Genomic DNA, 27,707 nt, shown 5'->3' with positions numbered 1-27,707 from the left:
GGAGCATGGGAGGTCTGACCCTGGTGTAAGAGCAGCTTCCTGGGGGAGGAGGCAAAGACCGGGGCGTGGCCCCCCTTGAGCATCCTACCATCTGAGACAAAAAATGGAGAGAGCCCTTGGGGGGATGAGGGTCATGGAAGCCACCTGGAGCGGCTTTAACAGGGATAACCCCAACCACCAAACTGGACTCCTCTACGCTGCGGAGGCAATGGCTGACCCGCGGGCTACCGGCCCTGATGACAGGCAGTCTCACAGCATGCTTGCATTGTATGGACAGTGTAATTATGGCTGTGGAGGGGTCTAACAGGGATGTTCATATCTTCATTTAGTAGCGTGAAAGGTCTATCAGCCATGAGTTTTTCTAATTCTTTTCAAAAGTCATTCCTAACCATCTCAAGAAACAGAATCGCTTAAGTTATTTACACTTGGTAGAAATAATTACTTTATTTCTTTCTACAAATAAACATCAGCGGATGATCTTAACTTCCAGTTTATGACAATGAAAAAAAAAAATCCTTCTATCAATTCTCTTCACACCATTCATAATTGTATAAACATCTACTGTGTTTCCCCTAATGTATCTGAAGTTACATACTTCTAACTTTCCAAAATTGGGAGAGACAGTTCAATATTAGGCTAATCATTTTAGAATGCCTAAAATAGAACAATTGTAAAATTACCTTAGTTAAAAAAAAATCCTTCATAATTTTTTTATTGTATTGTAAGGAGGGGCTCTCAGATGCTTAGCTAATGAGTTAAGGACCATAGACGTCACCACTGTATTGCCTTATGCACTACCTGTTGTCTTAAATATGTGCTCCTATGAGCTACTTGTGCTTCATGTGATCTAACGTCAGCCCTAGAATTGTGTATGTTTCTGTTCCAGCATTTCTTCAACTCTGTATTGGATTCTTGCAGGGCTTTTTTTCAAGCTGGAATGCGGTGGAACGGAGTTCCGGCACCTCTTGAAAATGGTCACATGGCCGTGTGGCCCCGCCCCCTGATGTCCAAGACAGAGCGGAGTTTAGATTGCCCTCCGTGTCACTGGCGTGGAGGGCAATCTAAAACTCCCCTCTGTCTGGAGATCAATGGGGTGGGGCCACCAACCATGTGACCATTTTTTGCCGAGGGCGATTTAAAATTTTAAAAACTCCCCCCTTGTTCCAGCTGACCCAAAGTGATGTCATTGTGCGGTCCTGAGTTCCACCACTGAGTTCCACCACCTCTTTTCCCAGAAAAAAAGCCCTGGATTCTAGCTAATGCTATGTCTTTGTAAAATTATGTTTATTTACCCTATGGCATAGTTTATGGAAAATGTCTTTGAAATTGAGTGTACTTAATCTCACACTGTGTAATCCACCTTGAGTCTCTGTGAGAAAGGCGGACTGTAAATGACATATAAATAAATAAACAAACAAACAAATAAATAAAATTATATAGTTTCACTGACTGGATTGAGCTCATGGTAATAATTTGTCTGTAAGTTTTCCAAATTTAAAAATAAGTTTAAATTCAGAACACTAAGAAGTGTAATAGAATATAAGATGACAAGAATTAAGGGGGAAACCAGCACAAAATAATAGGCTGGATCTAATGAGTCTCTTCCACTAAGTGACAGGGCTTCCATTTCTCCTGTGAGGGCAGGGGATTCCCTGTTCCCAATGCTCTGAATAGCAGCTGCAGAACATTATTTTAAAAACCCACAGCATTGCTGAGGTTAAAAAAACCAGAAGTGACAATAGGGTAGCTCTAGGAATTGCAATAAATCCTTTTTTTAAAAAAATCAAAAGTGAGGTGACACCGCAGCCAGCATCACAGCATCCCCGTAACCCCGCCCACAGCCCTCCCCCTGGTTGCTAGGCACTGCCTGGCAACTCTACTAAGTGAGGAATCTTTCTCTAGTGGAGCAAGTCTTCCTCTGCTGGAGCAAGTCTTCTTGCTTAAGCAGCAGGACTCATTGGTGCTTCTGACCCAGTATCCAATGGCAGTAATTGTTCTTACCAACAGCTAGTAAAATAAATATCATAAAAATTATGTAAAATACATTGATCAAAGACAACCATGTTTCTTAGAGTCTCTCTATATGAGACATCCGATACATGAAGAACACGTGTCAGGAGATGCAATCTTAGCCAGGAAAGGTAGTTTTAAAACACAGAGCCGGCAGCAGGGCAAAGGCATTGCTATACGCTGGAGTTATGTGAAGGGGCTGTGAAATGCCAGAAGGGAAACTTCAGTCTATTATAACCTCTCCAGGTCCAAGCCGACTCTGGAAGGCAGCTCCAGCCCATTTCCATTCCTTGCTGGCCCTCTGGTTGCAATCCCACACAGTTTTAGACTGGAGAGGTGAAATTGACAGAGCCTTCCAGAAGGCAAAGATGAAAATAAACCCTCTGAGGAGTGATCTCTGCCAGCTTTGTCTTTTTAAACTATGCTTCTCAGCTAACATTGCATCTTTGTACATTTGATGATGTGCCGAAGCTTCTCATGTAGAGAGACTCTTAAATACAGGAAAACAGGGAGGGGGGTGTATTTCAGTGATGGAGCATCTACTTGGCATGCAGGGAGTCCCCCCTATTAATCCCTGGTATCTCCCATTAAAAGGAACAAGTAATGGGGAATGTGAAAAATCTCTGCCTAAGATCCTAGAGAGCTGCTGACAGTCCAAGTAGACAGCAGTGACCTTGACGGATCAAGGAACAGGGTCCAGACTCATCGCTATAAGATGATGTGGGGAAGTGCAACAAAAATGTTCTTGGGATTGGGGCCTTTTTATAACAAGCAAAGCATTTTTTTTTAATTGAGGCAGAAAATATGGTTTTATAAACTGTGTAAGGTTTCGAGAAAGGGAACAGAGAAAAAGTCTTCTCCCTCTCTCATAACATTTGAACTTGGAGTGGGGTCATCCAGTGAAACTGGGCAGCAGATTTTAGTACCAACAACAGGAAAAACGGAACTTTTTACACAATGCAGAATGAGCAACGATTATTAAATGGAAACTCCATGTTCAGGGGTGACATGCCTCTACATAACCACTGCTAAGTGGAGCAAACAGTGAAAGGGAACTATGGACTTCATGCTCTGCTAGGAGCACCCTGGAGACACTTGACTGGCTGCTGTTGGGGAATGGATAGTGCTCTGATCTGAGAGTCTCTCTACACGAGATGCCTCGGCGCTTGTTCGTCAAGTGTAGGGAGCCACAATGTTAGGCAAGAAGGGTAATTTAAAAAGACAGAGACAGAGGAGATCGCTCCTCAAAGTGTTTGTTAATTTCATCTTTGCCTCCCAGAAGGCTCTGTCGATTTCACCTCTTCAGTCTAAAACTGTGTGGGATTGCAACCAGAAGGCAACCTTTGCCCTGTCGCTGGCTCTGTCTTCCTGGCTATCATGGCATCTCCTGACACGTGTTCTTCACGTGTCAGATGTCTCAGGTAGAGAGATTCTGACATGGCTCATTTACATTCACATCTTCTACAGAAATCTGATATACAAACGAATGCAACTGCCACATCCTGAAACAAGCTTGACAGTAGCCAAAATGTTGTTACATTCCCCAAATATTTCTTTGCAGAATCTGTTCTATACTTGTGATCTGCAGTTACATCCTGCCATTGAAGTGGGACGGCAACCCTACCTAGGAGAACTCCAGGCTTCTCCTGGAGGTTGGCAACATTAATTCCTATTAAGATTGGGATTGAAACCAGATTCTCCCTAACCACTACAACATGCTTAATTCAATTACACTGGCTATCTACATCCTCATCAGCTCCATTTTGTCTGTTTACATAACTATTCATTTATCTACTGTCTAGGTTTTAGGTCAAAAGAATGAAATTGCTTTCTGCAGGATTATATTTACTGAGGCTGTTTGCACTCTTCCTGAGGAGCCAGGACCACTGAACAAAGTGAGGTTTACTTTTTGAGTAACAAGCATAGGCTTGTTTCATAGGAAGGGTGAGTGTGTATATATGTATACACACATATAAATACACATATATACACATTCACACACACACATATATGCACACTCACACACACACATACACACATATAAATACATATACATATGCACACATTAATATACACATGTACATATATACACATATATACACACCCATATATAGCATTGGACAGACACACATATTTATACATACATATACAACACACACACACCTATGCATAGCCGTGTTAGTCTGCAGGAATGGAAAAGAGCAACAGTCTAGTAGCATATATAAGACTAACAAAATTAGTGGTCGGGTAGGAGCCTTGTATGTGAAGAAGTGAGCCGTGGCTAACGAAAGCTCATACCCTAACATTATTTTTGTTAGTCTTTTAGGTGCCACTAGATTATTTCTCTCTCTCTCTCTCTCACACACACACACACGAGCACACACCAGGGATGACAAAGAGGGAAGGCAGCGAAGGGGCAAAGAACGGTACAAGCCCGAAGCAGCGAGAAGACTACATTTCCCAGGATGCTCCGCGCTGCAGACCTCTTTAGGATTGGCTCTCGCCGAAGCCCAATCCGCAGGGCGGGAGGCGGCGTGGATAACGGCGTCCGCAGGTAGTGTGGGAGACGCTGGTTGGGCGCCGCTGGGAAGCCATGGCATCATCGCGGCGGCCGGCGCTGCACCTGCCCGCGGGGAGCCGCCTGCTCGCCCTCCTCCTCCTCCTCCTCCTCTGCGTCCAGTTCGGGGGAGGCCAAAAGAAGAAGGAGGTAGAGTGCTCCCCCCACCCCCCCCAAGTCTCATCACTCCCCTTTCCCCCTCCGCGACGCTCAGCCCTCCTTTCCGACTCCGCCTCAGCGCCTCGCGCGTGTGGGTCCGGTAGCCCCGCCCCTTTTTGGGTTATTGAAGCGGAGATTTTTAAAAAAAGTCAAACCTCTGAAAAAGAAACAAACCAGAGCACCGCGCGCGCGCTGAGGCGACCCCCCTCCCGGGAGCCGGGGCTTGTTCCGTCGCACGGGTTGGACATGTGGGGAGACAGGCTTTGAACGTTTCTTATTAAAAAAAATGTATAAAAAGCAGGATGTTTTGTGTGTTCTCAGCGGACATGTTGCTGATCTGGAAGGATATTTTGAATTTTATTTTGTTTATTATTATTTATTTCAGATTTCTATTCCGCCCTCCCCATGAGCGGGCTCAATGCGGATAACAACACATTAAAAATACAATTAATTGTATTTTTTTTAATTAATTGCGTCCACAACATGTTTATAAATTAGATTGCATGTGGGCTAAATCCCATAACCCATTTTTTATTATTATGAACATCTATCTATCTATCTATCTATCTATCTATCTATCTATCTATCTATCTATCTATCTATCTATCTATCTATCTATCTATCTATCTATCTATCTATCTATCTATCTATCTATCTATCTATCGTGTTAGCACAATCAATTATATATCTCCAGCAAATTTTAGAGTAGTATAGAAACTATCTGTGGCACCTATGATACAGTAATGCAAAAGACATTACCTTTGAGCATGTGAAGACTCTCTCTTCTGGTGTAACTGCAACAAGATACCACATGTTGTGAAATGGAAGAATTCTAGGGCACATGTTGAATTATTCCTTTCAACTTGTTCTTTCTCTGTCTTGTTCTTGCGATGAATTTTTCCAGTAGAAATATGCCTTCTTTTAGACTATATTGGCGTATGTTACATGTGTGTAAAATGCTGGGAAATGCGACAGGACCAGATTGGAGTCAATAGCATATTAAATCCATTAAAAATAAAAATGGAAATTTTGGCACAGATCAGATAGGGACTGTGTTGGAAGCAGGGCTTTTTTTCAGCTGGAACGCAGTGGGATGGAGTTCTGGCACCTCTTGAAAATGGTCACATGGCCAGTGGTCCCACCATGGGCCACTGGCCCGCAGCAGCGCAGAGGCCAATCTTAACTTCCCTCTGTCTGGAGATTAGGGGGTGGGGCCACCGGCCATGTGACCATTTTCGCCAAGGGCGATTTAAACTTTAAAAAACTCCCCCTTTGTTCCAGCTGACCCAAAGTGACATCATTGTGCAGTCCTGAGTTCCACCACTGAGTTCTACCACCTCTTTTCCCAGAAAAAAAGCCCTGGTTGGAAGTAGTGTGCAAAATATTCCTTAAACCTTTGGTTCCCAGACTCGGTGCCAAAACATGCTAGTGTGCTGGAGGGGGTGGGAATCTTGGGAAAAATTAAGCTACTCTGTTGGATTCATCCACTAGTTAAAGTGCTGGTGCAGCATATTGATGAAGACTCTGAGCCAAGAAGTCTTTAATTCTCATTTTACAGGTGCCATGAACTGTCTGGTTAGGTTTAGGCGAGCTACTTCCTTTAAGCCTCTACTGTTCTCTCCTAATATGGGAGTGATAATAATACCATACTTTATAGGGCTGCTCAATATACTTAAGGGTTGGATCGTACGACTCCCTTCCTCCAGGCTCCAAAAGAGATAAATCCCTTTCAACGAATAAAGACTTTTTGCCATCGGAAGAAACCACTCTCTATCATAACATATCTTTCTGCATCGGAAGAATTCTTTCTCCCTTGAAGAAAAAGGAGACGGGAGTCATAAGACCTTGAAATTCTATATAAATGCTTCTTTGCATAATTGATGCTAGTATTTTGGAAAATTATGTCATCCTGAGATTGAAAGTAAGAAAGCACTGGAATTTACTATTACAGCGCATGAAACAGGTAACAGGAGCAAGGAAATCTCTGATAAATCACCATTGTTCAGAAAGCATTAGACAAAGACTGTAGGATACAATGCCCAGAGGCAATATCAAGGAAAGTCTGCCTCCAGTTTAAATCCGGGGGGGGGGGGGGGAATTGTCTACCAGGTGTCCAAATTTTGAGAAACACTGCTTTGTCCTGGGAAGTGAAATGTTCTCCTCTGCCGCCATCTCTCTCACACCTTGCTGCTGTTCTTCTGCATTCGTATATCTTATTTTTCAAAAAGCAGCTATTTCAGTGAAATGGATTTCTGGATTTTTTCTCTTGACCTCATTCATTCCATACACTTTTTTATACAGGATTGTTGTCTCCAGATTGGGAGATTCCTGGAGATTCGGGGGGTTGGAGCCTGGTGAGGACTGAGTTTGGGGAGGGGAGGGACCTCATTGGAATATAATACCATGGAGTCCACCTTGTAAAGCAGCCATTTCTCCTGGGGAACTGATCTCTCTTTTGCGTATAAGAAGTGGAAACTCGGGGGGGGGGGGGCAAGCATTTCCTTTTTCCAAACACAGAAAGCCTGCTATCTCTGGCCTTTCCTTACGTTAGAAAGAGAATCTCCAACTCAAAATGCAGCACGTGCAGGAAAATCTCAGAATCAGCCTTTGGATCAAATTTTGTCTTAATTGTGCTACTGTTGAATCTTGGCCAGGTGCTATTATAGGAGAACAAATGAATGCCAGTAAACACTAAAAGGTTGAGGCGTCCTCTTTTGCATTTTTGGAACAAGGTTACAAGTTGCTTGCAGAGATTCTCAGTAAAGGTGTCTCTGGCCAACAAAGTATGTGATGTACTGCTTCCACTGGAAAGAGCATGTCAAGGAGGCATCACTAATTTTAGACATATAACTCTTCCTTTTACACTCTTCTGTAGATTAAGTTAACTTAGTTTTCCATACCTTGTGCAATATATCTGGCTTCCTGCAGAGACAACGTTGGAATACTTGTGGAGCTAGTTCACAGTGCCATTTTTTTCTGGGTGTCAAAAGATTTCTAAAAGTTCTTGTATAACGGATCTTTTTAAACTCTGGGGTGGAAATGGGAGGAGCAGAGAATAATAGAACTGAAGTCAGCCATACGGTATTTCAAACACAGCAGTTTTAGTGGAGCTCCCCCCCCCTTTTTTTTTGTCCACTCTTCTGTTCAAACAGTGACTAGCGATGTAAATTGGGTGCAGATTCAGGGCAGGATTTTTCAATTCTCCAACACACGCTTGTGCTTCTGCTTGCTTTTCTTTAGATCTATATTGAAGTGCATTTGAAAAAAAAATGGTCTCTGCTCTTCCCCGCTGACGAGAAGGGACACATTAGAGTAAAATGTTCTACTTTATGCTGATGATGATGCATTGACTTAAGCTATTCAAAGCAATCAGTAGTAATATTAAAGCAACTTTACCTTCGGAAAACTATTAGGATATAAGGTAAATGTAAAAAAAAATAATCAGAATGGTTAGGTTCTCTACAACAGGAAAAAATTAATACACAGCCTTATGGGGATTCTGTGGGAAACACCTAATTAGATATTTGGGAATATAGATAATTTAGGCTATGGAACAGATTACTACCATTAATTATTATATAGTGACATTGATAAATTATTAACTTTATGGCCAAAATTAAAATGAATGTGTTTAGGAAAGATAGCAGCATTAAAATTAATATCCTTCCAACAATGTTTATTTTTAACTATAAATCTACCCGTGGAATGCAGTGCAGCGAGACTGGATATGTGGCAAGCGTTAAATTTCTAGATGGATGTGACAAAATAAACAGCCAAGAATTGCAGCAAAAGATCTGTGTAAAGGAAATCATTGCTTTTTGTATGCACACTTGTATTTTATCTCATATGTAATAACAATTACTCCTCCTCCTCCTCCATTTGTATACCACTCTTCTGGATAGATTAGTGCCCACTCAGAACAGTGAATAAAGTCAGTGTTAATTATCCCCACATTGAGCTGGGTTGAAAGAAGTGGTGTACCCAAGATCATCTGATACGTTTGTGGTAGTAGTGGGATTTGAACCAGTGAAGTGCTGCGTTGTAGCCCAGCCACTTAACCACTACACTACTCTAGTCTAAAAGTAAGGGATAGTTTCCTTACTGGTTTCCTTCTTTGATCGAGTGACCAGCTTACTGGATTGGGGGAACTCTGTTGACGTGATTTATCTGGATTTCAGTAAAGCTTTTGATAAGGTCCCCCATGACATTCTGATGGGCAAACTGGAAGACTGTGGAGTAGACTATAGGACAGTTTGGTGGATAGGGAACTGGTTGGAGGACCGCACTCAAAGAGTGGTGGTCAACAGCGTTTCATCAGATTGGAGGGAGGTGTCCAGTGGGGTGCTGCAGGGCTCGGTTTTGGGCCCGGTACTTTTCAATATTTTTATCAATGATCTGGATGAAGGAGTGGAAGGGCTGCTCATTAAATTTGCTAATGATACCAAATTGGGAGGGGTAGCAAACACCCAAGAAGATAGAATTAAAATTCAACAAGACCTGAATACTCTGGAGAAGTGGGCAGCTGTGAATAGGATGCAATTCAACAAAGACAAGTGCACAGTATTACATCTGGGCCACAAAAATGGGAAGCACAAATACTGGATGGGGGATACACTTCTGGGCAGTAGTATATGTGAAAGGGACCTTGGCGTAAGAGTGGACTGTAAACTGAATATGAGCAGTCAGTGTGATGCGCTGGCAAAAAAGGCTAATTCAATCCTGGGTTGTATCAAAGGGGCCATAGCATTGAAATCGCAGGAGGTCGTAGCCCCTCTCTATACTGCCTTGGTCAGGCCACACCTGGAGTATTGTGTGCAGTTCTGGAGGCCTCACTTCAAAAAGGATGTGGACAAAATCGAGAGGGTGCAGAGGAGAGTGACGAGGATGATCAGGGGTCTGGAGCCCTACGAGGAAAGGCTGAGGGCCTTGGGAATGTTTAGTTTGGAGAAGAGGAGGTTGAGGGGGGACATGATTGCTCTCTTTAAATATTTGAAAGGCTGTCATTTGGAGGAGGGCAAAGAGCTGTTCCAGTTGGCAGCAGAGGGTAGGACGCGAAGCAATGGGCTAAAACTACATGCACAAAGGTACCGACTGGATATTAGGAAAAACCTTTTCACCGTCAGAGTAGTTCAAAAGTGGAATCAGCTGCCTAGGGAGGTGGTGAGCTCCCCCTCACTGGCAGTTTTCAAGATGAGGCTGGATGAATACTTGTCAGAGATGCTTTAGGCTGATCCTGCACTGGGCAGGGGGTTGGACTAGATGGTCTGTATGGCTCCTTCCAACTCTATGATTCTATGAGTTTACGAAAAACTTATATGGCAGCAGCATCTTTTTGTGGATTGATCCAAAAATGATACCTGTCTCTCTCCTGGCATTGTTATGCATCATGCAGTGCAATGTTTGGCCATGTAGTGTTGTGGCATCATGTACATGGTTTGTTCCCTGAGTGGGTGAGGTTGGGACTGAACACACAACTGAGAGTCTCTCTGTATGAGATGCTTCAGCATGTGTTGGTCAAATGTAGGGAGACACAATGTTAGCCAGGAAGCATAGTTTAAAAAGACAGAGCTGCAGAGATTGCTCCTCAGAGGGTTTGTTAATTTCATCTTCTCCCCAAAGGTGATGTCAATTTCACCTCTCTAGTCTAAAACTGTGTGGGATCTCAACCAGAGGGTAGTGAGGTATGGAAATGGGTTGGAGCTGACTTCCAGAGCCGGACTTGGACCTGAAGAAGTTATAATGGGATGAAGTTTCCCTTCTGGCATTTCACATCCCCTTCACACAGCTCCTTTGCCCTGCCGTTGGCTCTGTCTTTTTAAACTACCCGTCCTGGCTAACATTGCATCTCCCATCATGTGTTCTTCATATGTCAGAGATCTCATATAGAGAGACTGTCAGATGAAGGCGACCTCTGAGCATAGCACTGAAGCAGCAGATAGGCAGTGAAGCTGTTGAGCACTTGCAGGACTTTTAGAATTTGGGACAAAATCACACACACAAACTACTTTTGCCCTGAAAAACAGAATGAGCAAACATTCAATGTGGCCCTAATCATGTCACCTTTCAAAGAGCAGAAAAGAAATATTGCCAGTGCTCATTTGTGTGTGTTCAGTACAAACTTGACTCTTGTCCACTGATTATCATTGAGGCCAGGCTAGAAAAAAATCAAGTTAATTTAAAAACTGGACTCAACAGCAGTCCGTACATGGGCCGTACATGAGTTAGGTACCAGAGTCTTTGCCACTATATTGCCTTATGTACGATCTGTTGTTTATTGAACTGCGCAAGTAGCGCAAGGGAGGGGTTGTGGCTCAAAGGTAGAACATCTCCTTTGGATGCAGGTTCGGTTCTTGGCATTTCCAGGTAAAAGGATCAGGTAGGAGGTGATCTGCAAAACCTTCGGGGCCCTGGAGAGCTGCTGCTAGTCACAGCAGACAAGATTGACCTTCACAGACTAGTGATCTGATTTCTTCATATGTGCTCACAACTTCCTCCCAACAAAATTCATTCAAGATTTTTAAAAATGTGTTGCTTGTTTAGAAATGAATCTCTGTAAGTCATTTATATATATTAGAAGCGCACCGAATTATTCAAAAAGGCTTTTGTATTGTAAGGAGGGGCTCTCAGATGCTTAGCTAATGAGTTAAGGACCATAGACTTCACCACTGTGTGTCAAGTTCTGTTCAATGGGTCCTCTTAAATCCACTGTATAATAAAGCCGCTGTATACTGGCTCAGCTCTTTTCTAGCTGTGATTTAATTAAGTCTTATGCTCACAGTACAAGTTCTCATATTGTATTATATAAATATAACCTGTATATAAATGGATTCCTCTGGTTTTCCTTTAGTCACCATCCAAGACAAAGCTAAGCAAGCTTAGGGTAATGAGGAACATTGGGCTTCAAGTGTGCTTAACTCAGTATTGTATTATCTATTGTATTAAAAAAAACTGGAAATTCAGATGTGGCTATGGTTGTGATATGAAGCAATACTATTTTTTCCCCCTTGCAGTAAATCCAATGGGAATTTATGACTTTCTGTGTAAAAACTTAGGACTGAAATGCAAGACTTCTGAGGCAACATGCTTAAACTTTTTAATTTTTAATAAGATCCAAACCACACTGTGTGGAACTAAATCTTTAACCCCGTACCCTTTTTGCTCTGCCCTCCCTAAATTCTGACAAAATGTTTTGGTAACCTATGGTACATCTCAAAAGTAATTGTCCTGTTTCTTCATAATTCCATGTCGTAGCTGCCTTTTGAAACATAGTTAGGAACAGTTGAAATAGCTTCATAATTTAGTCTTGTTACAGCCCTGAGTGGATTTGCCCTGTATGAAGCGATCCTCCTCAAGTTGGCTGCCAACTTTATTTGACACTTCTGTGAAGAATACTTTGAGCACCTTGTGGCTGTTTTTTTCTGGCAGTCACCTCATTTTAAGCATATATCCATTTGTCAGTTTTTTAAAGGACAGCTACTTGTCTTTAGTTTAGGTGGGTAGCCATGTTGGTCTGAAGTAGAACAGCAGGATTTTAGTCCAGTGGCATCTTCGAGACGAGCAAGATTTTCCGAGTGTAAGCTTCTGAGAGTCTGTGACTGAAGAAGGGAGCTCCAACTCACGAAAGCTTACATTCTGAAAGTACTGTTGGTCGCTAAGGTGCTACTGGATTAAATTCTTGCTATACTTCTTTCTTTTGTTACATTATGTATTACCACTAGAGGTAGGCCTGAACCAAAATATAAACTAAAATTCGTCACTAGTTGGGCAGGTTTGTGGTTTGTGACCCAGTGGTTCATCAGAGGCCATTTCCAATGAACTGCCATGAACTTTAGGCTGGTTCATTTGGTTCGTAACTGCAGATAGCCTCACACCTATCAATCAGTTTCCTAGGCAATGGGGGTGTCATGCCTCAGGTGGGGTGAGCCACCTTACGCTGCCACCACTCTGGGATTTAGGCTCCCTTGGGAAGGCCCAGAGTACCCTCCCAACCCTTCTGACCTCCATAGCTTGGCCAATAAACTGGTTTGAGGACCCAGCAGAGTAACAACAAACAAAAGGGTTTATTTACAAGGAGGTCAGTTAATATCAAACAAACAAGCAAGCAAGGTGCCTTAGCAACAATAGATGGGTGGAAGCAAAATAAACCGAAGGCCCTAGCGTGACTGAACTCCCTGTCCCTCTGTCTGCCAGGCCTGCCTTCTCGCCCTACCTGGATGAGGGCCTCTCTCCCTAGCAGAAACCTCCTCTGGCCTGCTCCCTGGGAGAAAGAACACAGGCTTTCCCCCCTCCCATACTTATATAGCACTAACCCCCTGTGTTCTGATTGGCCAAAAAGGACACCAAAACGGCCCAGGGGCTCCTGGGAATTCATGGAATCATAGAGTTGGAAGGGGCCATACAGACCATTTAGTCCAACCCCCTGCCTGGTGCAGGATCAGCCTAAAGCATCCCTGACAAATATTCATCCAGCCTCCTCTTGAAAACTGCCAGTGAAGGGGAGCTCACCACCTCCCTAGGCAGCTGATTCCACTTTTGAACTACTCTGACTGTGAAAATGTTTTTCCTAATATCCAGCCGGTACCTTTGTAGGCAGGCCTACTCCCGCTGCTAACAGGCTTCTGAGGCCTTGCTAGGCCTTCCTGGCACAGCCAGATCATGACGGGGGGATGGGCTTTCTGCAGCCCCGGAAGTGACCTGCTGCCCCAAAGATGATGTTTTCACGAACCAAACAATCAGTTTCTTAGGCAACAGGGGTGATGGGCTTTCTGCAGCCCTGGAAGTGGCCTTCTGCTGCCCCGGAAGTAGCGTTTTTGTGAACCAAATGAACCAGTTCATGAACTGAGGCAAGTTTGTGAAAGTTCGTGGTTCTTGAAACGTGACAAACCACGAACTGCATTTTCCCAGTTCATGCCCACCTCAAATTACTACCTTCTTGCCCGTAGAGCATTTAGACTGTTTTCCAAAGTCCAGTCATAATAAAACCATCCTATTTTTCCAAAGCAACTGATGCCTCATTTCTGCTTCTGTAAATAACAATATTTCCAACACATCCTATTCTATTATCGACTATTCCTGATGGCCCTGAGAGGAAAGCGAGGTGGTATTGTTGCTGATGCATCTTGAAGTGAATCAGTTTAAGAACAGGGAAACATTTAGGCCTTTAATGAGGTGATATGGCAGGTGGCTTGTGGAGTGCGAAAGATGTAATGAAGAAGAACAGAACAAGTACTTCGCTCAGGGTAGTGGATAAGATTATGAACTATGAGCCAAAAATATCCCCAAGTTGAATTTCTCCTCTGTCATGAATTCACTAAGCAGTAGAAAAGAGCAAGAGTCCAGCAGCACCTATAACACTAACAAAATTTGTGGTAGAGTATGAGCTTTTGTGAGCCACAGCTTCTCTGAAGAAGTGAGCTGTGGCTCCGCAAGCTCCTACCCTACCACAAATTTTGTTAGTCTTCTAGGTGCTTCTGGACTCTTTGCTCTTTTCTGCTGCTACAGACTAACATGGCTACCCATCTTGATCTATGGATTCACTAGGTAGCCTTAATTAAGAGCACTTCAGACCTTCCTTTCTGTCTCCATATTGGAGACCCTCATTTGTAGTAATGAAAACAACTGTTGTTAATGATGAAACAGCATCAATGAAAACAGAGGAGTGGAAAAGTGTAAGAAAATTGTAAATGCAGCAAATGACTAAGCTAGGCCAAAGGTGAGGTGAAAGATACAGTTAAGATGATGTGGGGAGAGGGGAGCAGCACATGGAAGGGATCTGGTACAGGTCTCGTGAGACAAAAGAATTGAATGTTTGAGCCTGAAAAAGTCCTGTTATACGTACCCGCTCAGCTGCACTTCAGACAGTGATGGGCTTGTGTTGGTGACCAGCATGTTACCCAGCTGAGGGGGTCTGCTTGTGAGTTGGGGAAACCAGCATTCAAGGGAAAACAGCGAGAGGTGGGTAACCGCGGGATCTTCACCTATATATATATATATATTAGGATATTCCCTTAGAGGACTCTTGAATGAACAAGCAGATGTTCAACAGGGAAAGTTTCTTTATTAAAAGAGAAGTACAGAAAACACCTACAGCAGACACACAGGGATAACTAGAAAAATGGGGAGGGAAATGGAAAGAGTAATTGGGATGGGGTGATATTTACCAATACTGAAGGGAGAGAAGATCTGCGGAAGTGCTAGTGAGGATGGCCAGTGTCTCACAAAAGGGGGGGGGGAGAGATACTCTGAGGATGCCTGGATGGGTCCAGAACACACACACACAATATGGCTGAGGGCAGCCCAGTTATAGAGTGAAATGTGCCCTGGGGCAAGGCTGACATCTTGCAACCCAAAACAATAGCTTTGATGTCTGGTTCTGGAGGTAAGACAATAAATTGGGAAAGCCTCGACTGTTCCATACCTGGGAGGAACTATAGGTGAGAAAAGTGCTTGATGAGTTGTGATCGTTAGACGGGGAGGGCTTCACTCATCCCTGAGTAGGCCAGATTGGGAAGGTGGGTGAGGGAAGATCAGAAGGGTGGGGGTGAGATTAACTCAGGAACTCTTGGAGGGCCTGTTTCATTTAAGTACTTCTCTGGGGTGTGGAGGGGCAGCTGGTCAACTTGACACACTTTCTGGTAATTTTCCAGCTCCAGCCGGAGTTGGCTTCTGCTGTGCCTAACCAGGCAACATTTTTGTGCTTATGGCACCTGAGGAAGGGGCTCATGATATTTCATATTCATAAGCTGCCCTTTTAATAAGGAGAAGGGGTATGACTGCTAACAAGCATATACTGTTCGATTTATATGAGAATCCGTTGTCTTTAATACTGCTGGAGAAGCAATTTCAGGAAGCTGCAAAAATGTTTTCTTCCATTTTAATTTAGCTTGGATGATGGCTCCGTCGTACTTTGGCTTGGCAAGTCTGGCCCTGCCGCTGTGACCTTGAGCCTGGACTATTATAATGCACTGTATGTAGGTCTACCCTTAAAAGTCAGCTTAAACTTCAATTGTTATCCAATGCTGCGGCTTGATTTCATTCGGCAGCTAGGCAAAGTATAGATATTGCGTGCATTCTGCAATCACTTCATTGGCTACCTGTCATTTACTGGGTTCGGTTCAAGGTGCTGGTTGCCAGCTACGAAGCTCTTCATTTTCTTGGAGCTGAATATCTGCAGGACCACCTCTGCTCTCCTCTGCCATGACGTCTTGGCTCATCTGAGCAAAGCCTTCTGAAGGTGCCACCTTGCATATAAAATCTATTACTGCTCATATATGCACAATCTCTGTTATGGCTCCCACCTTATTGAATTGCCTGCCTGAAGGCTCCTATATTTTTGTCATTTCGCAAACTATGTAAAACATTATTCTTCAGAAGGGCATTTTTATAAAGATAATGGGGTTACAATATAATGGAATGGTTCAGAAAGCTACTTTTATAAAAGGAACAGGGCTACAGTGTATGCCCCCATGTATGGTTTATATTATCTGTTGGTTATATGCATTATCCTGCTCTCACGGCATCGTTTTCTACTTTGTAATTCCATTTTCTGTGCTGCTTGACATTAGCATGTCTGATTTTTTGCACAAAGTGTATTGCATTGCTTATTAGATCTCACGTGCTATTTGATTACATTGTTTTTTACCTCATGTAATTTGTCTCGAGTTTCAGTGAGAAAGGCTATGAAGCAAGTAAACAAATAAAATAGTCAAAACTGTTGAATTGGCTTAGAAATGAACTGGAAAATACGCTACTTTCTCTTAACATCCGGTGAATGTGAGGATGGCATGAATTGCAAGGAGGTTATAAGGATTTGGGGGCAATGTAGGTTTTCTTCTGCTTAATTACTGTTTTCACAACAAAGGCCATCATAGACCGCCTTTTTCATTATGGAAGTCCTTATGGGAGATTTAAAGGTAATTCTGAAGTCTTCTTAAGGTTACCTACAGTGATTTTTTTGAGTAAAGGTTTTATTTAAAAAAGAAAAGATATGAATAACAATAGAAAGTGCATAGAAACCTCTACGAGCACTATATTTGAATTAGATTTAAACTAACAAAAATATTTTCAAAGTATATAACAGCACAACTAAATTATATGATAACTCTCTTCCCCTCTCCTTAGTTGCTTGTACCCAGACTTTAATGTCAATGATTTTTAATCACTCATTTCTTCTGTATTTTATCAATATAATAATCTTAATTTATCATAGTTTTAACCTAAATAATGGAAGAAATCTTTCCATTTTCTCCAGAATTCCGATATTGGTCTGTTGTGCACATAGGAAGTTAATTTAGTCATTGATGCATATTCATACATCTTGTCTGTCAACTCAGACATGTCAGAACATGAATCTGTTTTCTGTTTTGCTGTATATAGTATAGTATATAGTATATAGTATATAGTACTCTCACGGCGGTATAGTACTGTCACAATATACTGGAAAAAATCTCTCCCTGTTCTTTTGTAATATTTTATTTGGTAAAATATTTAATAGCATATTTTTCGAGTTCAGCTCAAACCTGAGTTTAAGAATCTTCTGCATTTCTAGCAATGTCCATTATAGTCCGACTCTTTACTAATTTTCGCGATATCTTTGGGCATAGTGTACCATCTAAAGAACATTTTGTACCAGTTTGTACCAGAGTTGCTGGACTTTCATGGGATTAGGAGGTCCATTAGGGACTTGAGGTATTTTGAAAATAGGTAAGGTTTGGGTGCTGTTCCTGTCACAAACAGCTAAAAGTTAAAAGCCTTTCTGTTCCATATGATAAGTCTGAATGAACCAGTCAAATGTCAAGCCCATAACAAGCTAAGTGAATGCTGGGTAGCACCCTGAGTCCAGGCATTGCGCTCACTGAGGAGGTGTCCCAAGTACGAATTATAAAAATAAAAGTGCATATATAAAAAACAAAGCAAAAGAAGATTATAGTGTGTGAGAGTTAAGATCCAGTTTCTAGGTCTGGAGATGGAGTGCCATAGCCTCATTCACACAAGAAGATGTTTGCTCTTTCAGTCTGACATGCTACTTCAGGTTTTTAAAAATTTTAAGTTACTTCAGTCTCACCATCAGAGTTGAATGGCTGTATGTTGATTTCACTATGGTGGTTTTTCAGTCCCACACACTGGCCTGGTAGGCCGACTACAATTTTGAACCTGGTTTTTCCACATTAAAACCAACAATTCCCAGCAGCTGGGGCCCCAAATGGAAGTGAACCAAGCATGTAAAACAGATAAGAATAACACTTCATGGATTTAAGGTTGTCTATCTAATTATTATGTATTCCAGTGGGAAGTGTTACGTGTTGTCCGCTGAACATGTGTAGCTGTGCCAGGATTTGGAATTGTATCCCTTGTCTGATAATCTGTTAAAGTAGATGCAAATACATGCTGGTGTATTGATGGGTGTCATGCCTGAACATCCAATTGTTGTGTAGTATTTTGTCAAATCTTAGTGTATATGAGCAAAAGAGTTTTGTATTGGGAAAAAAATGTTTTAAAAAAGTTGATGGTGTTAACTTTTTTTTGTCATGCCCAGTAAATGAAGTATGGTGCTTATAGAAGACCAAAAGCACTCCTGTAATTAGATTGTGTGAAACTTTGCCCATCCAGATGTCTATAGTTGGCAGTAGTGCTGCTGTCAGACAGATCAGCAACTTAATTGAACTTTCCCACCAAACTGTTCTGCAAGTACTTATGCAGCACTTCCTGAGCAGCCACGTGGAAAATGCAGATTGTTTGCGCCGGTATTAGGTTGCTCTGAGTAAATCTAGTTGTAATGAATTGGACTCTTCAGTCATAGTGAAAAGGCGCTTGTTGCTTGTAAAACGTATTTTAAAATTGGTTGGATGCTTCGGGCTTGGTAATAAAACGAGAAGAAAATAATTGTAACGATATTTTAATAGCCTATGGAAAGCCTACTTCACCCCATAATAAAAGGTCTTTTTTTGAGTGTAAAGGTATCTAGAATGGATGATGATGGTTAGAGTTGATGTTTGGTGAATTCAGTCCTCTAGTTTAACTTCACAAACTTGTTCCAGACTTAAGCACATGTTTAGCTCCCCTCCTTACATGTTTGTGGTGGACTCCAATGAAAGAATTGGGGGAAGATTGACCTTGATCATCCTGGATGTACAAATGCAAGTGTGTGGGTTTACTAGACTGCTGTTTCCACCAACTGGGGTCCTAGTGGTTCTATAAAAGGTTTATAATTCTGGTTAGAGGAAGGATAACTAACTCGGGTTAGCCCATCTGTAGGTCCTAGGTAACTGGAGTTATCTTATGCCTCCATTCCTTCATCATGCTCTGCATCAGAAGGTAGGAGGAAAGAGGAAGGAGCCAATCATGTTCATGACCCTTCCCCAAACTGCAGTTAAATAGGACTCTCACCATGTTCCCCGGAGGGTACTTAGGTCAGCTGATAATCAACTGTTGGTGGTTCCTGGCCCCAAGGATGCTCTTCTGGCCTTGACCAGGGCCAGGGTATTTTCAGTCCTGGCACCCACCTGGTGGAAATCTCTGTCTGCAGAAACCAGGACCCAGCAGGATTTACTATCTGCTGGGCCTGCAAGACAGAGATATTCTGCCAGGCTGATGGTTGAGGTTGGGGCTGGTGAGCTCCTTTTTGCCGGTGTCCTGCTGAGCAGGGAATGTGGCCCTCCCGATTGTCTGCCGACCTACCAAATGTGTATGCCACCACCCATCCCATGGGATGTACTAAGTTGGGTTTGGTTTATGGGCTGTTATGAAGAACTGCTGCCTCTTGCACAGATTTTTTGTGCACTGATTTTTCGTGTTGTAATGTATTTAAATGTGGCTATGTATGTAACATATTTTACTGTGATTTTACTGATTGATGTTACCCGCTCTGAGCTTGCTTGCAGAGAGAGCAGGTTATAAATTGAATAAATTGAGCGGAAAACTAGGAAGTCCTTCATTCAGATTTCAGCTCACTAGGGATCTTAAGCAAGTCGACCTCTGCCAGCTTTGCCTTCCTATTTACATACATTAAGAAAACAATCCCCTTCAGAATTCTACTTGGGTCTCTTTAAGGGGGCTTGCTCCCCGGAAGGTGTTCTTAGGATATAATGCAAACATATGCCTATTGCAAGGACTACAGAGATAACACATATAAAGTGTGAACAGATGGGAACTGTTCAATGAGTGCTACTAATTGTCCTCCTTCTTGAGATCGGAGATCTTAGTGCACTGTGACCGTATGATGTTTGTGATAGGAGTCTTTAACTGTACAACCCTTTACAGTTATACCCTTCTACGTCTGTTGAAGTCAGTGGGCTTAGAATGGTGCAATTCTGCTTGGAACTCTAGGGTACTTTGGACTAATTCAGGAGCTCCAGATCCTGCAACATGAGAGGGAACAAGGTCCCTTTGGTTGAGCATCAGCCGAAACAACAGTTGTATGCTGTTACCTTTTTAGACATTAACAGTCTCCTTTTATTCTTTTGCTGTTATGAACTATTCTGTGAGTTTTACAACTGGAATTGTATGTTGGATTTAATCCAAAGCTTTTTCTGTGACTAAATTGCCCTGATGCAGGAAAGGTCTATGGTCTACCTTTAATTTTGAACCTGCCTATGTCATGTATGCCACCATACCTGCTAATATTGTATTTTGCATTTTGTGCTGATCATAACTGTTTGCTAAAGTTGTATTCTGTTATATCATCTGAGAGTGTGTAAACTGCTAACATGAAATGTACAAGAGAGTCAGTGGGGCCTCTATGTTATCTGTTGAAAATTTTTACTTTCACTTTTGTAGCAAGCGTCCTTGGATGCAAGCTGCCGGCAGCGAGCAATGTATCTTTTCTCAGAGACTGGGATAAGTTCATTCTGTACTCTGTCTAGTCTAAACTAATCAGTTCCTATTAAACTCTTTAGGGTTTTGTGCCAGAATGTTAACGGACCCAAAGGGCGGGAAGTTTCCCTATAATTAGTAGTGCCCTGTTTGAATAGTCACTTCTGCCAATTGCTACCTTTGTGTGAACACCTTGAACTGTATGGATCTCTAATAAAGTTGCTTCAACTGGAACACCTGTGTGTTAACTGTGGAGAACTTAAAGGGATCTAACTGCCAGGGACTGACAGCCTACCTAGAATGACACTGAAAGTGGCTTTTGAAGTGGATAACGTCTCACCACTTGTGAGTGGAATGTGTGTGCCGCACTTGTGCCTGGGGTACCTGCTAGTGGTGGGTGATCTCTGGGCAGTTTGAAACCTTCCACTGGTTGCCAGTGACTGGCGAGCAAGCAGGCAAATTGGCAGGCACCTGGGATCCCTATGTTAGATCCAACCCCACAAAATGAAGCAAAAATGTTGTCTGTAGCATAGTGTGCATTTCACCAGCTATGTACCAGCTGCACCCCTTTATGGTTTTTTGCACCACTCATTCACACCCTGGTGATCTGTAGATATAGATACATTGAGAATTTATAACTGTCTTATCTGAGGTGCAAGACTGATTAAAATCAATCACAAATTAAAAAATACAACCTGTCTAAAAACAATTTTAAAAATCCAGTGACCCAAAATGATAGTTAAGTAGAAGGAGATTACTAATAAAAAGAATAGTTTTGCAAGCCCAATGAAACGCTAACGGTGAAGGTGCCTTCTGCCCTTCAGGCGTGATTATTGCAATGCATTAAAAATGAAGCTGCCTTTAAAAACTGTACTGAAATGATAGCAGGCTCATGTTATGACACAATGCAATCCTAAACTGAGTTACACCCATTGAAATCGGTGGGCTTCGAAGGATGTAATTTCTGTTTAGGTTTGCACTGTTATGGTGAAATCCTAAGCAGAGTTACTCTATTTAGGACAGGGTGAATTTGATTTAAATCAAACTGATTTAAATCACGATTTAAATCACTAGTCAGTAAGGCTTGATTTAAATCATAGTTTTCTACATAAAGACTAATTCTTGCTGGTATAACTTTAATATGCAAGTAGATGAAGATTGTTCACAAACTGTCATCAGAATAGGCCAGTTCTTGATATACTGCTCAAAACAGTCCACCACAGAGTTCCATCTAACATCTTGTGGGAGTGTTAGCTTGGTTCCACCCATCCTTTTCAGAGCTGCTGCAGCAAAATGATTGTTATGGAAGTATTTAGCAATTTCAACAACATTAGTCTTTATTTCTGGAACACTTAAGTCTTTGGCTAAGAGGTGCAGCAAATGAGCACTGCAACCATATGTTATTAGCTTTGTATTCCCTTCCTGCTCTTCTAAATTTCTTCTCATCTTGGATACATTTGCAGCATTGTCTTTAAGGTTCATGTTATAACATTTTTGCTGTGAAGAAGAGGCATGTGATCTCTGCTGAGCTGACACAAATTCAGTTTTGAGAACTGCAAAACCAAGCATCTGTGATAATATCCTGTAGGCAGAGAAACTGCCCAATAATCTTACAAAAACCTCTAGAAGAGCATGACATTGTGAATGGATTAATGGAATTTATTTACCAAAAAAATTAAACGTTTACAGCCTTATTCTACATAATTAAAAACTAATCTTTATTTCATGATGGAATAACCTTTGGATGGTAATATATTTTCCTCAAAAGGCATTTTATTTAAAAAAATCTGATTTAAATCAAAAAAATCCGATTTAAATAAAAAAAATCTGATTTTTTTGATTTTTTAAAAAAAATCATTGATTTTTATCCACCCTGATTTAGGATTTCAGTGTTAGATTATTACCTTCTGCAAAATGCCACCCAGTTGTTTCCTTGGTATTTAATAGCCTTCCTTGATTTCTAGTCCACATTTGGATGTGAAAGTTGGACGGTAAAGAAAGCATACAGGAAGAAAATTGATTCATTTGAAATGTGGTGCTGGAGGAGAGTTTTGCCATGTGGTGCTGGAGGAGAGTTTTGACATGCGTGGCCAAAAAGACAGTTTGGTGTAGTGGTTAACAGGGCAGGACTGTAATCTGGAGAGACGGGTTTGATTCCCCACTCCTCCGCTTGAAGCCAGCTGGGTGACCTTGGGTCAGTCACAGCTCTCTCAGAGCTCTCTCAGCCCCACCCACTTCACGGGGTGTTTTGTTGTGGGGTTAATAATGACATACTTTGTAAACTGCTCTGAGTGGGTATTAAGTCATCCTGAAGGGCGGTATATAAATAGAATGTTGTTGTTGTTGTTGTTGTTGTTGTTATTTTACCTCTGCTGGGTAAAAATGCTCTGCTGGGCATTAAGTTGTCCTGAAGGGCGGTATATAAATCGAATGTTGTTGTTATTATTATTATTAAATAAGTGGGTACTAGATCAAATCAAGCCTCAATTCTCCCTTAGAACCTAAAATGACAAAACTGAGGTTATTGTACTTTGGTCACACCATGAGAAGACAAGATTCTCTGGACAAGTCAATAATGCTAGGAAAAGTAGAAGGCAGTAGGAAAAGAAATGGCTTGACTCAATGCAAGAAGCCACATCTTCCAGTGGCTCCAGGATCTGAGCAAGTCTGTTAATGATAGGATGTTTTGGAGGTCTTTCATTCATAGTGTCACCAGAAGTCAGAGGCAACTTGATGGCACATAACACACACACACATACCGGCCCCATTACAAAGTGCTGTTTTGATCTATTTAGTTATCTGGGGCCAGGATATCCCAAGGACTGTCTGTTCCCATGTGTACCTACCTGCCTAAGATCTTCATCTGAGGGTCTTCTCTGGACTCCCCTGCCTTTGAATGTATACAGATGGCCACCACAGAGAAGATTTGTTCTGTACTTCAGTTGTGGAGTGCCCATTCCAAACAAATGTTTAGTATCTGTGCTATAAGTCTACCAACTTTCAAATGCTTGGTCGAGTCTGCCCTGGGTACCCTCGCTTCAATTTTTAAAATATGTTCTCATTTTACACTGTTCTGCTGCTGTTTCCTTTTGTTGCCATTGGTTTCCAGTCTGTTTTTAATGATTCAGTATTTTATTGTTTTATTTTGCATTTAACCTCCCTTAGGATTTGCAGCACAAAGATGAAGGGAAAAATACTTTCAATAATGTATCGAATGACTATGAACATTATTTCTTTTACTTCTTTATATTTGCATTTAATACCTACATTGTTATGTAGTGACTATTTTACTTTTTTATTGCAAAGCCTCTGTATTCGTCAGCCAATCTGAACCTAAAATTGTATAACATCCTTATATGTTCATATTTAAAGATGCTTCCATTTCTGGCCTTAAAGTATTCACAGACTGACCCTCCTCAAGCATGTGGCATTGTTCATTTCTGACTGACAGAGAATATTCTTAACAAATTATTTAAGCTTTAACAGGTTTTTGTGTTCATTCATTCATCTTGCTGTGCTTTATAATATATTGGATTTGGCGCCATGAAGCTTCCTCTTTTTTCTTGTACTGTATTATTCAAAATTCATTTCAATAAACCATCCAATTTTCATTTCCCAAAGTTGGCTAGGGTTATTTTAGGGGAGGAGAAGGGACTAAATTAAGTATCTGAGAGGAAAAACGTGATTGCATGCTGTTTTAATGTAATTGGAGTCTGTCTTCACCTATGCTAAAGCCTCATTAGAGTACATCTTAGCACAGAGTAGTGAAAAACATTATTTCTTAAAATGGAGTGCAAGTCTTATGGGCCAGTGTTAGTATCTTCTGAAATCAGTATATGTGTCTACAACAAGATCAAGATGGGAAGCTGTGTTAGCTTGTCTGTAGCAGCAGAAAAGAGCAAGAGTCCAGTAGCACCTATAAGACTAACCAAATTTGTGGTAGGGGATGAACTTTCGTGAGTCACAGCTCACGTGTTCAGATTGCACCTACAACAGGATGTACTGTAGTGAAGAGAATGCATTTGCTGAGCCAAGTATGGTGCTAAGGTACCATTTGGGAAACTCTTCTTGTAAGACCAATAACCTTTGATGAGATTGGGGAAAATAAAGGGGGAGTGCATGTATGCCAGCACAAGGATTTAAGAAGCCAGCAGGGGCATAACAGTGGGGAAAAATGTCAGTTAGAAGAACAGGAAGAAGGAGCTAGTCAATATGGTAGTTGGTGGAGAGTGCCCTCAAGTCGTAGTTGACTTATGGCTAGCCCTGGTGGGGTTTTCTTGGCAAGAGACTAACAGAGGTGGTTTGCCATTGCCTGCCTCTGCAGCTCTGATCTTCGTTGGAGGTCTCCCTTCCAATTTCTAACCAAGACCGACCCTGCTTAGCTTCTGAGATCTGATGAGATTAGGCTCACCTGGGCTATTCAGGTCAGGGCAAAATCCTACCTTCAAGTCATAGCTGACTTATGGCGACCCCTGCAAGGTTTTCATGACAAGAGATGAACGGAGGTGGCTTGCCATTGCCTGCATCTGCAACCTGTTACCAGAACTGCTCTTTGAATGGGGGAATTAGCTTGCAGTCTGGATTTAAATTAGTGCGGGATCTTTAGCCAACTATACCAGAGACCTTCTATCAGAACACTCGTGCAATAAAGAGGCGAGACTAATAAAGATAAACGTGTATTTACTAATGGTGTTGTGTATGCCTACACTAGCACACACATACAAGGTACATACAAGAGACTAAGAAATACAGAGTAGGAAAAATAGAGCCGGTTGCATTTGCAGGAGAGCCCACTTGAGAACGACGGAACTGGGTATACTCACCTGGTCACGGCGTGGAAGAAAGATGTAGCAGCGAAGCGTGGTGGTATCTAGTGCCTGCACTAAATCCAGAAAGAGAGGCAGCGGAGGTTCGGGATAGGATGGCACGTGCACCTCATGGCCTGGGAGGCCGGCTTAAGTACCCCAAAACGTACCCTGGGGCAGATGCCGTTCCCTTGTGGTTCTCAAAAGGGGGACAAAGGCTTGATGGCTCTACAACCACCCTAAATGGGCCACTTTAGTGTTCTGATTGTAAGATAGTGACACCTCAGGAAGTGGGGACAAAGGAGGGAGGGGGAGCGTCGGGCGGGTTGATTGGATCTGCCAGGGAGCTGGCGTTGTCTGAATAGTATCAGTCCTGGAATGCGGAGGTTGTATAGAAATGTGTCCATGAAGTGCTCAGGACAGCCGGCACTTAGCTCCCATCCCGGGGCGGCTTTCAAAATACGCAGAGCAGGGTGAGGCTGGCCGCTGTGGACGTGGTTGGCACGCTTGCATGAAATGGCTTCTCAGAGCAATCCGTTCAGGCTGGTCTTCTGGCTGCCTGGGAACATGGCTTCGGCCTCGGCACGACTTCGGGCTTGCTAGCAGGCTGCCTAGTGGCAAGGGCAGACTCAGTGGCCAGCCCGCGAGAGGCTCCCATGGGAACTGACCAGGGGGTGCCTGGCCAGGCTCGTGGAGGCTCCCTCCGGCTGGCGCTGCGCTGCTAACAGCATGGCTCTGGGCCCAGGTGAGGCAGGCACCCATGGAGGCAGGAAACGGGTACAGATTATACAGTCCATAGCAGTGTAGAGACAGGAATGAGTGGTACAGTTGGTAACGGCAGAGACAGAAAGCAGGCATGGGCAGAGTTGCCCCAAAACAGAGTCTTTGGTGTGGCTTTAAAACAACCATGGAGGAAACAGTTCATGGCAGGCCTCACAACAGGAGGAGGAGGAGGGGGTCCTTGGCAACAAACCCTGGTCTTCGTTGGAGGTCTCCCATCCAATTACTAACCAAGGCCGACCCTGCTTAGCTTCTGAGATCTGACGAGATCAGGCTCACCTGGGCTAGTCTCTCTGATTTGTCACAATCTCTGCAACATCATTTTTGCGGACACACAAATTGGTATATCATTGAAGGGTTAGGGGATCAGGTGAGCTAACAGGTATTTTCTCTGAGTGGCCAAAGGTGAGAAGGAGCGAGGTCCAAGGTTCTGGGGATAATTCCAGATCAGGAAAGAAAGAGGTGGCTTCCGAACAGGGAGAAAGCACGTAGGAAGCATTCTTTAATTACTGCGTTGAACAGAAGTTTAGGTGAGAGATTCCTGCTGTCCAAATCAGGTTACTCTGTCCTGAACAACTCTTGGCAGGGAATGCTAATGTGGGCCTGGTTCTTTTAAAGGCTAGTTCTTTATACCACAGTGATCAATCAACGAGAGGCCTTGATTAACGATCTCAGAGTCAGGTTTGCAGTGAGGTTAGGTTCTCCGTTGATACTTTTGTCTCTGGTGATTATGATGAAATCCTGACTCTGCTGACGAACTTTCAACCTTGCAGATGGCTCAGAACTCATTTTCTGGTCCATGTGACTGGAAGACAGCAGCTGGTCTTGATGTTTAGATGGGGAGAGGAGAGGAGAGAAAGAACAAAACAAAGGCTTAACTGGCAACAAGCATGGCCAGATTTTGCTCCTAGCAACTGATTCCCATAAAACAACCAAAGTGTGTTTAAATTGTAGCTTGCCTTCCTCACCAAGACGCAAGGAGGTTTACACAATGTAGGTCAATACAATCAACACCCCGGACATTCAGTAAACATTTAATAAACAGTAAAATAGCATAAGGATTGCAGATATTTGAAAACAAGCAGAAATCTGATATAGAGTTGAAAACAAAGCTGAAACATAATATAAGCAAATAGACATGATGTTATACATGATTCAGAAATATTTAGGCACATACTTAAAACAACAGACAGTACGTAGTAGTATAGCCTACAATCCCTATCCCTTTCCAGTGCATTTCTCTGAACCATTTCCTTATAGCATAGTACTATCACCTACATTTTTTAAAAAAGCCTTCCTGATTAATTCAGTTTTGCATAGTTCAGGGAAAGTCAGGCGAGTGGAAGCTTTCCTAATCCCTTGGGGCAGATTTTGCTCTCAGTAACTGACTCCATAAGAAGTCCATAGAATATTCAAACGATGTTTAACCTTCTCCAAGTTTTAAAAATAGTTATGGACAATCTTAGAATGTAATAGGACATTTTTACTGGAAGCAGTTTCTCTTGAAATATTTTGGGTTGCGTTGTAAAAACTAGTGGACATCAAACTTCGGAAAACTTGCAGATCATAAGAATTTTCTTGTTGTA

The 27,707-nt window shown here is 42.4% G+C and overlaps 1 protein-coding gene across 1 annotated transcript in view; it reads left to right on the top strand.

Annotated features, from left to right (window-relative positions):
• Positions 1 to 4,600: 4,600 nt before the first annotated feature.
• The window catches only part of TUSC3 (tumor suppressor candidate 3), a 218,884-nt gene continuing 195,777 nt past the window's right edge, over positions 4,601 to 27,707 (top strand). The window contains exon 1 of the mRNA XM_054990060.1: positions 4,601 to 4,717. Coding sequence (XP_054846035.1) covers positions 4,604 to 4,717 — 114 coding nt within the window. The 5' untranslated portion in view covers positions 4,601 to 4,603. The remainder of the gene's footprint in view (positions 4,718 to 27,707) is intronic.

This window comes from Eublepharis macularius, chromosome 10, assembly GCF_028583425.1.
Source record: "Eublepharis macularius isolate TG4126 chromosome 10, MPM_Emac_v1.0, whole genome shotgun sequence".
In the NCBI taxonomy this organism is placed as follows: domain Eukaryota; kingdom Metazoa; phylum Chordata; class Lepidosauria; order Squamata; family Eublepharidae; genus Eublepharis; species Eublepharis macularius.
This window is presented reverse-complemented; position numbering and strand designations above follow the sequence as displayed.